General features: G+C 42.1%; 1 protein-coding gene across 2 annotated transcripts; it reads left to right on the top strand.

Moving 5' to 3' along the window:
- The first annotated feature begins 3,787 nt into the window (after positions 1–3,787).
- LOC133918815 (CLP protease regulatory subunit CLPX1, mitochondrial-like) lies at positions 3,788–13,093 on the top strand. 2 transcript variants are annotated; one of them, XM_062362884.1, is made up of 15 exons: positions 3,791–4,392; positions 4,587–4,648; positions 4,733–4,833; positions 5,650–5,729; positions 6,281–6,331; positions 6,942–7,016; positions 7,107–7,184; positions 8,194–8,253; positions 8,898–8,968; positions 9,050–9,149; positions 9,296–9,400; positions 10,058–10,120; positions 10,212–10,334; positions 12,110–12,268; positions 12,738–13,093. In XM_062362884.1, the coding sequence occupies exons 1-15, from the start codon at positions 3,940–3,942 to the stop codon at positions 12,810–12,812; spliced, it is 1,656 nt and encodes a 551-aa protein (XP_062218868.1). In that variant the 5' UTR covers positions 3,791–3,939; the 3' UTR covers positions 12,813–13,093. The 2 variants fall into 2 exon arrangements, with proteins under 2 accessions (XP_062218869.1, XP_062218868.1); XM_062362885.1 differs by lacking the exon at positions 12,110–12,268 and having other exon boundaries at positions 3,788–4,392.
- The last annotated feature ends 1,446 nt before the right edge of the window (positions 13,094–14,539 follow it).

Below are 14,539 nucleotides of genomic sequence, written 5' to 3'. Positions count from 1 at the left end.
TATCACACACAGTGCCATTATTACAACGTTTAACTTAAACAGGATAGAAAGACCTCAAAGACTTTAAATAAAACACACTAGCAAAACACAGCGAAGCTCCTATCTCCACAGGCAATTGACCAGGGGTCCACTAGCTTAGCAATCTTCATCTTCATTGATGTAGTAGTCTGGTTCTCCTTCATTGTTTGAGCAACGTTTGATATACATTTGGATGGAAATAGCAAGTATGAGTATATATTATACTCCGCAACTATGGGAAATAATGACATGCAAGCTTGAATAAAGGAACATGCTATAACATGTTAAATTTGCATAAATGCCAACTATGCTATCGTAGGGTTATAAAAGCAACCTATTTAACTATATGTTACATCATTAGACTTCCAACTCCTAGAAACATCTCCACATATTTCCCAACTGCTTGAAAACTGCATCAGGTTCCCAAATCAACCGACTTGATACCTATCACAGGTAACAACCCACCAACCAACCAAAACCAAAACCCAAACCATTCTACTAATCATGTGAGGGTCCAAGTCTCTCATGACCATGAGCACGGCTGATATATCAAATTTTACACATTGCAAAGGTTGTCAAGCTTTCCCCACGAGTCGTGATTTCCTTGTTGTCGTGCCAACCAAGCACTTAACCCATGCCTATGGTGTCTCGCCTGGAGAATCACTACAAGCTCGTTAAAAAGCATCCTCCCAACAAGAATAAGCCTACTAAGGTTTCACCACTATCAAAGTGGCATCACACCACCTAGAAGCCCCCTCTTGTGTCTTGTAACTCTAGAAAGTTTCATTCTTCCCTTCCACTACACCACCATTGGCTCATTCTATGTTAAGGATCCACTAATTAATAGGTTAAACATGTCCTATACTAGGTCTCGTGGTTGGAACGATACTATTGAGGGTCATGATTATGGACCCCCGATGCTCTTGGCCACACCAGCCCACGCTTGCGGGCAAACAGGCCCCCGAAGGCTTGGCAGATCACTAGGCTCTAGAACCCTTTGGGGCCCTAACCTTCTGGAGCCTCAGTCTCCGGAGTCCCTGCCCTCTGAAGTCTGAACAAGCTTTCCGAAGCCCTAGGGGTGAGTCGTCAGACCTTGGGGAAAGATCAACCAGAGGGGGCACACCAGTCGTTCTCCATCTGCAGGGAAGTGACCTACATTTAATGCAATGCAAGTGGAGGCCATCCTGACATCCCTCACGTAACTAGAGGACGTCCTAACATCTTGGCAGTGCGGCGCCGCAATAGGCGACCAACTGCGCACCACGTCCTGGCCACTTGCACTGTGTTGCTGTAATAGAAGAATATCTTCTGATTAGGAGTAAGCACATCCCACCTAGACCCATACTGTGTGATTCGACTGGTTCTAGACCAATGCGATATAGAGATATTTGTATTGCCATCTCTACAAGGGCAAACTTGTCCATTCACACCCTAATGGTACTATAAATACAGACCCCTGGCCATCAGACCAAGGATCGATCCTTTTTACCATCGATATATTTGGTGTTCCTTTCTCTCCACTTCTTCTCCAAGCTTGAGCCACTCCTGTGAGTGAGCTCTCGCTGCACTTGTTCGCATAAGATATCTTCTAGCGGCAACAGCGCGTCGTCCGTGGGGACAAACATAGAAGTGCTATTGTCGGTGACATGGGAACCAGGGGTCCCTGAGTCCCGAGGCCAGGACAGCAGAATACCACGTGGTGCCCTCCGGCGGGGACCATCTCCCCGAGGCCCGAGAAGACCCAATTCTGGGAGGGTGCTCGGGGCCATAAACAGTGGTCCCCAAGTACCTGTAGTTCCCCGAGGACCCGAGAAGACAGTTCCGGGAGGGGTGCTCGGGGCCATGAACAGTAGTCCCCAAGTACCAGTAGTTCCCCAAGGACCCGAGAAGAGACATATCCGAGAGAGGGCACTCGGGACTATGAACAGTAGTCCCCGAGCACCCAGAGTTCCCCGAGGACCTGAGAAGCCCCTTGCTGGTGGACCCCACAAGGGCTCAGCGGTGAGATGTCAATTGGTGAGAGGCCCGATGCTGCATTTAAGAGGGAGCGTGGCCTGTCGCTTCCAACCACTCCCCCACGCCTGTCGTACTGAGTGCGTCAGTCTCTACCACCGCCTGGCAGGAAGGCGTGGTCCCATCGCACGTCACCCTGCGCGGCTTGGAGATATCGTTGCTGGGCACGAGACATATCGCCTGCCGCCTGCTGTGTCAGACCTGCTCTGACTGAGCGGGCATGCGGGGCGTTCGACGGCTGCCCGGTGGGCCCCCCACTGCACCTGCTAAAGTTGGCGTAATGGGCGACAGGACCGACCGATGGCGCATTTTCAACCTCCTGTAATATCAAACTGCAGCCCCATAATGGTTGCTTTCCATTTATGGCTCATGGGAACTCGTGCCCTCCTTTCTGGGCACGTAAAGCCTCCCCCAATGGGATAAAAGGGGGGTGCACTCGGAGAAGAACAGGGACGGCAACAAGCAGAAGTCTTAACACGCCTGAACAAGTTTCGGACGAGCACAACACACAAGTCTGAGAAGCAGAGCAGAGGTTCACCAAGCTCGAAGCAAGATCGAAGCTATACACTTAGACAAAAATCCTTGTAACAGAAGAGATCCAGAGAGAGGCATTCCCAGAGCATTAATAGCATACACACAAGAGTAGGGTATTACGCTCCGTGCGGTCCGAACCTGTCTAAAATCCCTCGAGCATTTACTCCCACTAGCAGACGATCATCCGTCCCGCCTACATCTCACATACTCACATTAAATTCATGTACGAGGTAGATTCAGAATCATCCCCCTGCCGAATCTCAAAGGGGGTCCCTCAGGATTCCCGCTTGAGGAGTTCATCCTCCGACAGCTATAGAGGTAGGATGCCACCCATAAAGAAAAAATCGCTGGGACCACAGTTTAGGCGGCTGATGCCTCAGCCACACTTGCGCAAAGGGCCACACGCTACATCGGCGACAGCCCCCCAGCTGAGGGGAACGAGGGCCATGTGGCCACCGGTAGCCCACCGTGACCAAGGGTGTGGTTGGTGCTGGAGGCCCCACCTAAGGAGCCCTACAGTAGTAAAAAAACGAGGGCTCCGCTGCATCCCTAGGGGCTGCAGTCAGCATCGTTGTTGTGAACATCGCCTTTGTTGAGCAACAGTCACGCGTTGTTGCCTTCCAGACTCAACTGGAGGAGCTGTAGACGGCCCTACGGGCAGCACAACAACCTGCCCGTGAGACCACCGTCTCCCCTTAACAGCTAGTGCCATCTTGACCTTGGCTCTGAGGACTGGTGTGGGCTTCATCCCCATAGCTCATCACCACCAGGAACCCTCTACAGTCAGTGCATAGTTTCCAGAGCCTTGGATTCGTCATTGCGAGGCCTGGTTCAAGATTACAACTATATTTCCTTCATTTCGTTCTCTTCTCGATTCCTTTCCTCATTCTCATTCCCTTTATTTCCTCATTCTCATTCCCTTTATTTCCTCATTCTCATTCCCTTTATTTTCTCTCATCTCCAACAACTTCTTTTCAGAAGGATTCGTAAAAAAAAAAGAGAGAAAATCCTATTTTTAAAAAAATGATATTTTAAATCCCTTCGTGACGAGAATCGTAAAGAGAAACTATTAAAGTGCTGAAAGTAACAAAATTTCTTTCGTGAAAGAATTCTTAACCTGACTGAAAACGGTTAGAGATGATTTTATCTCATGCCCGTCAAACCAGACCGAGTAGCGCTTAGCGGACGCAGGCCACGGAGAGGGGTAGGTACCACCAGCCCCACAAGCAAGAAACACTGTTGCCCCACTACTGCACTCCAGGAGAGAGGCGCCGCGGAGGTGGGCGAAACCCACCCACAGATAGGAGACCCTGCGGCTGCTTCCATTCGATTCCCTTCCCCGCACGAAACCCCCTCCCCTCTCCAATTTCATCCATGTCAGCGGCCGTCCGCTCCCGCGCCTCCACCGCGGCCGCGGCGGCGGTCTCTGCCGCGCGCCGCATCCACGCGAGCCGCGCCGCGGAGCTGCAGCGGAACGGCTCGAGCCCCGCCGGCCTCCGCCCACCATGGGCTCTCTTCCGTCGGCGCCAGCAGCAGGAGCACCTCCCCCGCGCCGCCGCAGCCCTTTTCCAGGACGCCGTCGCTGCCGGCTCGGACGGCGGGGAGCCGCCGGAGATCTGGCGCCAGCCCGGCGAGCGCGCGGGCACCATCGGGAGGATCGACGTGGTTAGGGTTGCTGGTGGCGGCGGGGAAGGATTTGATGGGAAGGACGGGGGCGGAGACGGTGGGGGCTGGGGCGGCTCCAACCTGAGCCGCCAGTTCCCTACGCCCAAGGAGATTTGCCGTGGGCTCGACAAGTTTGTCATCGGTCAGGAGCGAGCAAAGAAGGTGATGTTTTCTCAAATACTCTTAAGACAAATTTGCACCTGTTTTTATTTGATTGGGCCTATCTATTATGCATTATATATGTATATGCAAGTGATCATTCTGTTGTTGCTTAGCTTGTTTGTTCCTGTATCATTTTAAATGACTCTAGAATGTTATGTCTGGTAGTTTTTAAGCTTGTTTTTCTCGTCATACAGGTGCTGTCTGTAGCTGTTTATAATCACTACAAAAGGATATCTTGCGAGTCACTCTCCAGCAGGTAGGTGTTGTGTAAACACCAGTTTTTCTGAGAGTTGCTGTGTAGCATCAGGTGGTTAATTGGATGGGACATTTGAAATTGCAGGTCTGCCGGAGACTGTAGTGAAAGCGATTCTTGCATGAGCGAAACTGACATGGTAGAGCTTGAGAAAAGCAACATTCTTATGATGGGTCCGACAGGCTCTGGTGCATGCTCTGATCCTTGAGTATGTTAGTGTTATATGCTGCAATCGTTCTAACACTATCCATAAATACATAATGCACTATAATGAAATTAGCCATCTATTTAAAACCATATTTTCGTGCTGAACCATGTTTTGTCTCAGTTTTCTCTGTTTTCATGCCTGCGTTACACTGTTTTACTGGAAAGTTGTTGTAGCTTTGTAGAAACATGCATGTCTAAAATGAGCAACTTTTTTTAGGGGGGGGGGGGGGGAGGGTATATAACACTGTGCATTTAGCCATGCAACTGATGTAAAGTGAAATGATATATATGGTAGAACTTCCAAGCATACCAAACGGTACATTAGAAATATTTTAAGCATAGGGCCTATTTGTTTTGGCTTCTGCTTTTGGGCTTTTTTAAAAAACTATACTTTTGGCTTTTCTAAAAAGCAGCTTTTGGAAATAGGCTGTTGGCCTTTACAACAATTTTTTGGCTTCTCAGCACATAGCTTCCCAGAAAAACGTCTCTCAGCGAGCTTCTCAGCTTTAGTTCATTTTTCTCTTGATCCCTGTTTGTTCTGGCTTCTGGCAGAAGCAGAAGTAGGAAACAAACAGGGCCATAATATATGATGGCTGATTTATTTTAATTTAAATTGAATTCCATTTTCTTTTCTCTTTTGATTGGTACATTCTGCTGGACTGAAACAAAATATGCAGAAATATCCGCGTTGACCTTATCTCTACCTTTTATGTTGGTTATTTTATGCAATGAATAATGTTATGGTCCTTGTTGCGAATCCATTACTTATATTATTCTAAAATCTTTCCCAAAGTCAGGGAAAACACTGCTGGCAAAAACACTAGCAAGATTTGTGAATGTGCCCTTTGTGATAGCTGATGCAACAACCCTCACTCAGGTATGCGATTTATCTTTGTTTATTAATTCATTCACTTTGGTAGTCCAGTACAGCATTCCAATCTTTTGTTCCTGCGAAATTTTTTAAAAACTAACATTAGAATTTTACCATCTTGAATTGTGTTATCCCATCTTCACTGTCAGTGAGTCTAATTACTCTAATATCAACCATTGTGTATGCTGCTATGAAGGTTTCATCTGTTTGATCCATATTGTTATGTTTCGTACTCCAGTTACTTCTTTATACCGCTGCAGTTTTTTAAATTGTTTTATTATGTTCTTGATGTAATTTGCTTAGTGTACTCATGGTCCTACAAATGCTTTGATTTTTTTGGTTTACTGTAACAGTACTTTTGATAGCTACTATGTTTGTGGGATCGATAGTATGGCATAAATTTCTTTACTCCACTTTTTTTTTAATAAATTCCTTGATTATGGTCTGTAATAACTAAAAAATGTACTTTTGTGTTTGGCATGCACCAACTTTATAGAACTGCTTGTGTTGGTGCTCAGAAGTTCACCTTAATTTGGCTGTATTTGTCCTTTTTGTAGGCTGGATATGTTGGTGAGGATGTTGAATCTATTCTGTATAAGCTCCTAGTGGTACTGCTCAACTCCCTGTTTATATGGTCCTTCCATTTTTTTCTTTGCATTGTGACTGCTAACCTGGAGAATCTTCATTTCCTATTTTGCTCTTGGAACCTTTTTGCATAATAATAATTGAGCTCTAGAGGATTCAATAATCTATCAAAGCTAGAGGATGTGTTATCATTATCAAGAAATAAAACAGTGAAGGCATTTATCTTAGGGTACTTATAGCCGGCATAAGTTGTTTGCAAACCTGAGTGCATATGCAATATGTGAAGATCATTAAAATGCAGATACCATATATATTGACTTCAAATTTGGCTCCAAATCAGGAAACTTTAGGATATGAATAAAAAGAGAAGTTTAGTATGACTTATTCTGGTTAACCTGAGATCAAACCTCCTCTAATAGCTATTCACAATTCCAACATCAGCTAAATGATGTTTCTCAGAAGAAGCCTAGACTTATCTTAAAACATTCTTTCTTGGGCATGAACTAAATGGTTTACTAATTATGATAGAGAAAATAGGGAAAAAATTGTAATTTTCTTTTCGCTAACGCTGCTGCTAGCACAATATACCCCTTAATATTAAGTGCCTTTTTATCCTTCTCTTTTGAATCCCAGGCTGCTGATTTTGACATAGCTGCTGCCCAGCAAGGGATCATCTATATTGATGAAGTTGATAAAATAATAAAGAAGGTATTGCTGTTAGAATTATGAGTTCACTTATGCCTTCATCATGTATTTTACCTTTTTTTCTTCTTATTTCTGATTTCCAATGCTTTGCAGGCTGAAAGTATCAATCTTAGCAGAGATGTTTCAGGTGAAGGTGTTCAACAAGCGTTGTTAAAAATGCTTGAGGGAACGGTGAGTTTGTCAACCTTTTAAATGGAAGCTATCCATTGGTAATTAATTATGCTCGGGTGGTTTCTGCAAAAGAAGTAGTGCAGTTAACATTTATTGGTTCACATTTTTTCTCTTTCTTTTTGGAATATTCTGTAGTTTGCTGATGCCGAGTCTTGTTTAAAATGAATTGCCAGTGTAGAACATGAACACATATTTTAACTTCATTTTGAGGGCATTTTTTTTGTTGATATGTTTTGGCAGTGATATGTGATCCGATTTAGCCTATGTTGTAATTATGTGTTTCATTGCAAAACAATTGTTCTCTTTTAATCCTATGTTGAGCTTTCTTAAGCTATATAGTACATATGTCATCAAAAACTTATTAACTTTCCATTTTCCAGCATGTATGTAATTGTTCTAGTACATGAATTTATAATTTTTGCAAAGCACTGTGTTTCAAATCTGTAACTGACTCATTTCAGAGTAAGAATGAACTGCTAAAGGTTGGATCAATACAAACTTTCAAGAAGAGTTATCAGAGACCAAGCGTTAGCTCAGGTGGCAGGGCCTACTATTGTGCAGCCTGCCCACCAGCGTTTGAACCTCTGGTTTGACGCTGGCGCTCACTGAGAAATCGAGCGCTGGCTTAGTTTGGTAGTAGACGCCTTCAAGTGTTCCGCCCACTTGGGCTCAAACCTGGGTGCTCATCGCCTTCTTGATGAGTATGCCAGAGACTCCCTGGCCAAAATTTCAACAAAAAAGAAGAATTATCAGAAGTGTATTTAAGGAATTCTAGTGGGCATCCTTTTTAGCAGATGATAGCTCTATTGGGTTCAATTTGTACTGATATGAAATTATGGATGGATAAGTGGATTAACCATTGTTCTTTTGTAGCCATTTTGGAATTATTATTTTTTTATTTAGAAGTTTGTCAGATAGTGCCTTTTGTGTTTCAGAATGCAAATATTGAGGATGCATGGAAAAAAGAACTTACTTATCCTTACAAATTATTTTTATGCTGTCAAGATAGGTTGTTAGTGTTCCTGAGAAAGGGGCCAGGAGGCATCCGAGGGGGGGTGACAATATCCAGGTATCTTGTAGGAACATTTTGTTTTGCTGCTGTTTGCTATTTATCATAAATCAGAGTAAGACTAATTTTTGCATCTAGTAGGATGATGAGTACACTCTGGCTCAAAACAACAGTGTTATCATATTATGTACATGTGATGCAAGAATGTTCTGGATGTCTGATATTTGTCTTCCTATAACCCCACTCACATGCGTACTCTGGAATATAAAACAAGGCATGCCTGATTTATGATTTACCTTTTCCTGTTAAAATTCGCATTGATATTTAATTGTGTTCATCAAAATATGTATGACGGGGGACACGATGAAACATATGAAGGCAATAGGGCATGAGAAATTGAGAATCAGTAGTATTGCTGTCCGAGGTTTTGTTTAGTATCTTTCACATCCTTTTTCATTTACGACATTTGAGTCAGTACTTATGACCTTTGGTCAACATTAAGAAAAAGAAAAGGGAAGAATGTGAAGACTGACTTTTGTAATGTCCCTTTTACCTGTATCATGTTGAACACAACCTTTTTTGTATAAACATACCTGTGAGCCAAAAGGCCTATGTATATAATGCATTTAGTTTCATCAGTGATCAAAATAGCTAGGCCTGCAAAAAATGTTCACATTGTGATGTTCGTCTGTCTTGCATCACAGATTGATACAAAAAACATTCTCTTCATTTGTGGTGGCGCTTTTGTGGACTTGGAGAAAACTATTTCTGAAAGGTCGGAGGTACATTGTCTTTATGTTTCACTTGTGATATCACACGTTTTAAATACTTAAGGTTTCCCCTAAATCTTTTCTAGGAGACACGATTCTTCAATTGGTTTCCGAGCGCAGGTTCGCTCAAATATGCGTGCTAGTGGTGTCATAAATGCTGAGATCACATCTTCGCTTCTGGAATCAGTGAGTGAAAACTAGGGAGTGACTTCCATTTAGTATCATATGCTGGTCAGTGATCACTGACCAAATAGTAGAACTATAGTTTTTATTTTGCTTGCATGCTAGACTCCTTTCGAATTTTTGAAGTTATTTGGATGTAATTTCTGCAGGTTGAAAGTGGCGATCTCATTGCATATGGATTAATCCCAGAGTTTGTCGGTAGATTTCCAATTCTTGTTAGTCTATCCTCCCTCAGCGAAGATCAACTTGTTGAGGTAACTTTATCGCATGCATGCCATAGGTTCAGCTTGGTTCTTTCCGTTTACGATGCATGTGTTTGCTTCAATGTAGTATGATTCTTAAGGAAACCCCTATATTTGTTGCCCCAACTTCAATGCTTCTGCACCCTGTTTTACATTTATCCCTGAGCATTTGTTTAATGAAGTTCATGCAAAGTTGATTCATTACATGGCTGAGTCTGTCCTAAGATTTGTGCCAGATGTGCCATTATCTGGCATAAACCGGAATTGGCATGCATGTTCCATTATTTTGCAGTTGCTATGCTGAGGCCTGCGACGGTTACATGCCAATAGTAGCTATTATACTAAAGGTAACCACTGTGCTAGCTGACTACAGGGTACACGTATACAGTGTCCTAATGAGTGATTACTTGTTAGTTAGGGCCCGTTTATCTTGTGACCAGGAAAGATCTGGAGAGTATTCATACAGGTTGATCTAGAAAAAAAAAATGGTACTGATCATTATAAATTAGGCACTGTAATCTTGCGGGGTTTAATCCTGCATATCACAAAATGCCAAAATTCAAATGCTATCTTCATATATTTCTTAGCTGTTAAGCATTCCTTTTCCCTAGATAGTAGTTAGATGACTTATATTAATCCCAGTTGACACTGTTGTGCTCCTCTCTGCAGGTTCTTACTAAGCCAAAAAATGCCCTTGGCAGGCAGTACACAAAGTTGTTTGAAATGAATGATGTCAGTGAGAACTTTGTTGAAATTCTGTTGTCTTAAATTTTATACTATAACCCTTTAATGCATGTTCCTTAATCTTGCATTGTTGCTGTAGGTTAAGTTGCATTTCACAAAGAAGGCTTTACGGCTTATTGCAAAAAGAGCAATAGCGAAGAATACAGGGGCTCGAGGTTTAAGGTCCATATTGGAGAGTATATTGACCGAAGCAATGTATGAGGTACATACTATTCTCTTCCCGCATTACTGAAATCTGTCAACTGGGTTGGTACAACCTTTTGAGTATGTAGATTTGTGGCAGCACTTTGGCAGCCATGCAAAACTGGTCTTGAGTTGATACTTGATATCATTTTGTTCTAGCTTTTCTGGATCTTTCTGTCTTTGAGATCTCCCATTGATTCACTAAGAGCTACTGGTACCCCTGCAAGAAAAAGAAAGGAAAAAAAATTAAGAGCCTCTAACAATGCTTTAGTTGGAAACCAAGTCATTAATGGATATAGCTGCACAGTCATAGTCCACAACGAACCTCAATGGTTCAAACCAATGTGCATAGTCAGCTAGCCATAAACATTATTGTGAGAACTAAAAAGAACCTCTCTCCCATGAGCTGAAGTTTCTGTTGTCTCTCTGTGTCTTCTTGATACTAAATGTTATGTGCAAAGGTTACTGTCCACACGCAGGAATTACTGTTCACTCGTATGAACAGTATGGGCGTCTTTGTATGTGAGTCATGTTATGGCAGGAGATCAAGGCTTGCCATTTAATTATGAGATAGGTTTGGTAGGAGTTAGATTTGATTTGGATTAGGAGATAGAGTTTGATTAGTTTCCAATTCAGCTAGAGATAAATTAGTTAAGTTAGGATTTGAAGTTGATTTAGGATTGTAATCTCCTCTCTATATAAAGAGGCATCCGCGCATAATTGTAAGCAAGCAAGAAGAATAGATCTAGTTCCCAGTCCCCTTCTTCTAAGTCTCCCATAATATGATGTCTCCTCAATCTATGGTCTAATCACTCCTCTAGCAGCCGACGTCACCTGGCTAGCCTCCCGGTGGATGTTTATCATAACAAAATTGTTGAATATCTAATTATATGGTATATACATATAATGAGTATATCATATATGAATAGGATACCTTGTTCGCATCTTTAACCGACTCCGGATATTGCGGACGCGAATCTACGAGATCCGGTATACTCGGAGATCACGAAAGGCCATACTAGGAAGGTCTATCGGGTTAACTAACTCAAGTACGACTTATCCAAGCTGGATTCAGTTGCTTTGTCTTGATCGACGAGACGTAGGACTCCTTATCAATTACATTAGGATTCAGGGCAGTGCCAGGGCCTATTTAAGGCGGGGACCCAGATCCTTGAATGGACGAGGACAAAACCCCACAACTTCGACGACCTAGAGCAGTTTAAAACAATTCAACTCGACGCAAGCACCAAGACCATAGGAGATACTTGATGACTTCAACTCTAGTTTAGTTTAGATCCGATCTACTCCTTGTAATAACTTAACTCGAGAGAATACATATACATCAACCTCCGTACAGGACGTAAGGTATTATTCCAACCGGGGGCCCAAGCCTGTCTACATCGTGCGTCTTGTTTTGTGCTCGATTTCTGATCTCGAAGGTACCCCAGTCTAATTATGGATACATTGTCAGAAACAAATCTTCGACAAAAATCTATCAAGGAATTGTTTGGATAAGGGTTATTGATCTGGGAAATTTTGCAATCTAGTTAAAATATGAAGTAAACCTAAGGATTTGGATCCAAATTTCCCTTATCCAAATAGGCTTAAGTGGTAAACCATAAAATTAGACAGCACATCTTTTGTTATATAGGCAATTGATTGTAGTAGTCTTGCGTTTAATTATATTTTTGGTTGTTGATTTGTACCATCGTGTTGTTCAACTAGCTCGGTATGCTTTCAGTCTCATGCCAGAAGTCCTGTTTTTGATAGTTCCGAACAATAAATTTCTAACAGATTCCAGAAACACGAACTGGAAAAGACAAAATAGATGCTGTGGTTGTTGATGAGGAGTCTGTTGGATCCACAAATCAGAATGGTTTTGGAGCCAAGATTCTTTGTGGAGGAGGAGCATTGGATCGGTATCTGGCCAAGAATGATGATAAAGAATCAACGGTACCTGTCATTTTCAATTATTTTTGACACTACACTGGCTGCATCTCACCGATTGCCTGTTGACTACTAGTGTATCGGGACGAGCTTGAGATTTGGACTTCACAGAAGTTCATATCATTACTATTTTCCACGATGGTTAGATATGATTGCATATGTTATAAGGCATGGTGGACACCTATTGGGCAAGCAGGCCATTTCCTGCACAATCACTTCAACTATTAAGAAATAGCATTTCTATGTTTCCTTAGTGGCGAAATTCCTTGTGGATAGGGGTAGGAATATGCATCAAAACATGGGAAGAAAGCAACCGTAATACATGACCAATTAGGGAGGTGACCAGGCATTTGATGAAAGAATTATTAGTGTCAATTTGTTTGCATTGATAGAAATTACTCAGGTTTTAGCACTTGACACGATCAATTATGTGTTGTTGGTTGGTTTGCTGTTTTTACGCTCGTTATTTTTGCAGCTTGAACAGCTTGAGAAGGCGAATGGGGAATCTGAGGTCGATACTGAAGCCCCCTCTAGAGTGGCCAGCATGTAGGGTTTCTGTCAACAGTAATTATGTATATAAATAACTTGTTATGGGCCGTGTAACTGTAGCCAATTCAAATGTAAAGTCATGCCCATAAATTCATCATGTACAAGGTCGGTGCTGGGGGTGTAATATGTTAGGGCGAATTGGCGACAGAGTCTTAATCCTTCAGACTTTACGTTGAAGAATAGTAAATGGGATAGCTTAGCTCCTCATGGTCCTGGATCGTTTCTATTGCACATCCAGATCAGATTCCAGGTCTGGTACTGGAAGGATGGAAAATTACGCTACACTGGGTGCCATTATCTGGGTTTCCCTATTCATGGTTGACGCAATTAATAGCAACGCATCACTCGTCTCGATGGCAGCGGTGGAGAGGAATGGCTCGCGGGTTGGGGTGGGCGCAGGCAGGGAAAAGGTGGAGGAACCACATCTTGTGTGGGTTGGTGGATACGTCTTCATCACATATTTAAATTCTGACGTCTATATTTTACATACACAAAATTATTTCAGTGTAAATTTATAGGCGTGTCACTAGGGGCGTACTCGTGGGTGTGCATATGTGATGATATACGCAATGTATGTCACCTTGTAATCCTAAAAGGATGGCATGACGTATGTGGCCTCGACGGTGCTGAAGGACGATCGGATCACTTGCAACTGCAGGGGTTACAGTAAAATGTAACAGGAGCTCTCCTCAACCGTCAGTTTAAAACCTAACGGATCAGAGCTTATGCTACAGTAAACGATGGATAGTAAAATCATCACTACAGTAAAACGCGTGCTATTGCTACAGAATAAAGCAAAACAACTTATAAAAGAAAACAGTACAATATAATGTAAACATATTATTATTTAGGAATCAATTTTTCTTGAACTTTGCAAATCTCAAAGTCGTTGCATACTAATTTTATGACTACATTTTTGGAATGTGGAAGTTAGTAAAGACTTAGTGAATTTTGCGAAATTATCATATGATTTAGTTGTAAGATTTATATCTCCCTATTATTTTACAATTCATGAGGATAGAATATTTTAAGAGCAATATGTTTGGTTATATTACTCTTTATACAAATTGTTTGCATTTGTGCAATGCATGCAAAATTATCATCATAGATAATTGTTGGTGATTGAATAAAACTAATATCATATGATTATTATATGTGGTTTATCATTATACGAAGTCATATGTATTCACGTGACGCTTTATATAATGTAATTATTTCAGATTGATTTGTGGATGTAGCCACTAGAGTCTGTTTTGAAGACTTACATGAAATGGCTATTCCATCGTGTAAGAACATGAAACCTGTCTGTGATCTGACATTGTGGGGATCTGATAAGTAGCCAATATCAGTATATCCAATCATATTCATATCTTGTTTTCTTTGGAAAAAAAAAAGATCAAGATCTATGGTGCTTTGGAGACATCGAAAGATATTTTTGACTCCCGTCCAATGACGTTTGGTTGGAGTAGTGCGATACCTAGCTAGTAAGTTCACTACAAATATGATATTAGATCTGGTGCAATTTGCAAGATATATAAGCGCTCCAATTGCATTGAAATAAGAAACGTCGGATCCTAGTACCTCTTCTCCTTCCTCCCGTGGTTTAAATGGATTTTTCTCCATATGAGATTGAACAACTATGAGAGTCTTGTGCTACAAACCTCGCTTTATATTTCACCACCTCGTTGTTTTCATTCCGTTTGCGGATGAAAACCCACTTGTATCTGT

This window comes from Phragmites australis, chromosome 5 (assembly GCF_958298935.1).
Source record: "Phragmites australis chromosome 5, lpPhrAust1.1, whole genome shotgun sequence".
NCBI lineage: Eukaryota > Viridiplantae > Streptophyta > Magnoliopsida > Poales > Poaceae > Phragmites > Phragmites australis.
The sequence above is the reverse complement of the archived record's forward strand: the minus strand, read 5'-3'. Positions and strand labels throughout refer to the sequence as shown.

Coding starts and splice junctions, on each gene's coding strand:
- LOC133918815 (XM_062362884.1), top strand. CDS start 3,940: ATGTCAGCGGCCGTCCGCTCCCGCGCCTCCACCGCGGCCGCGGCGGCG. Junction 7,017..7,106: donor TTGATAAAATAATAAAGAAG/GTATTGCTGTTA, acceptor AATGCTTTGCAG/GCTGAAAGTATCAATCTTAG. Junction 9,401..10,057: donor GCGAAGATCAACTTGTTGAG/GTAACTTTATCG, acceptor TCCTCTCTGCAG/GTTCTTACTAAGCCAAAAAA.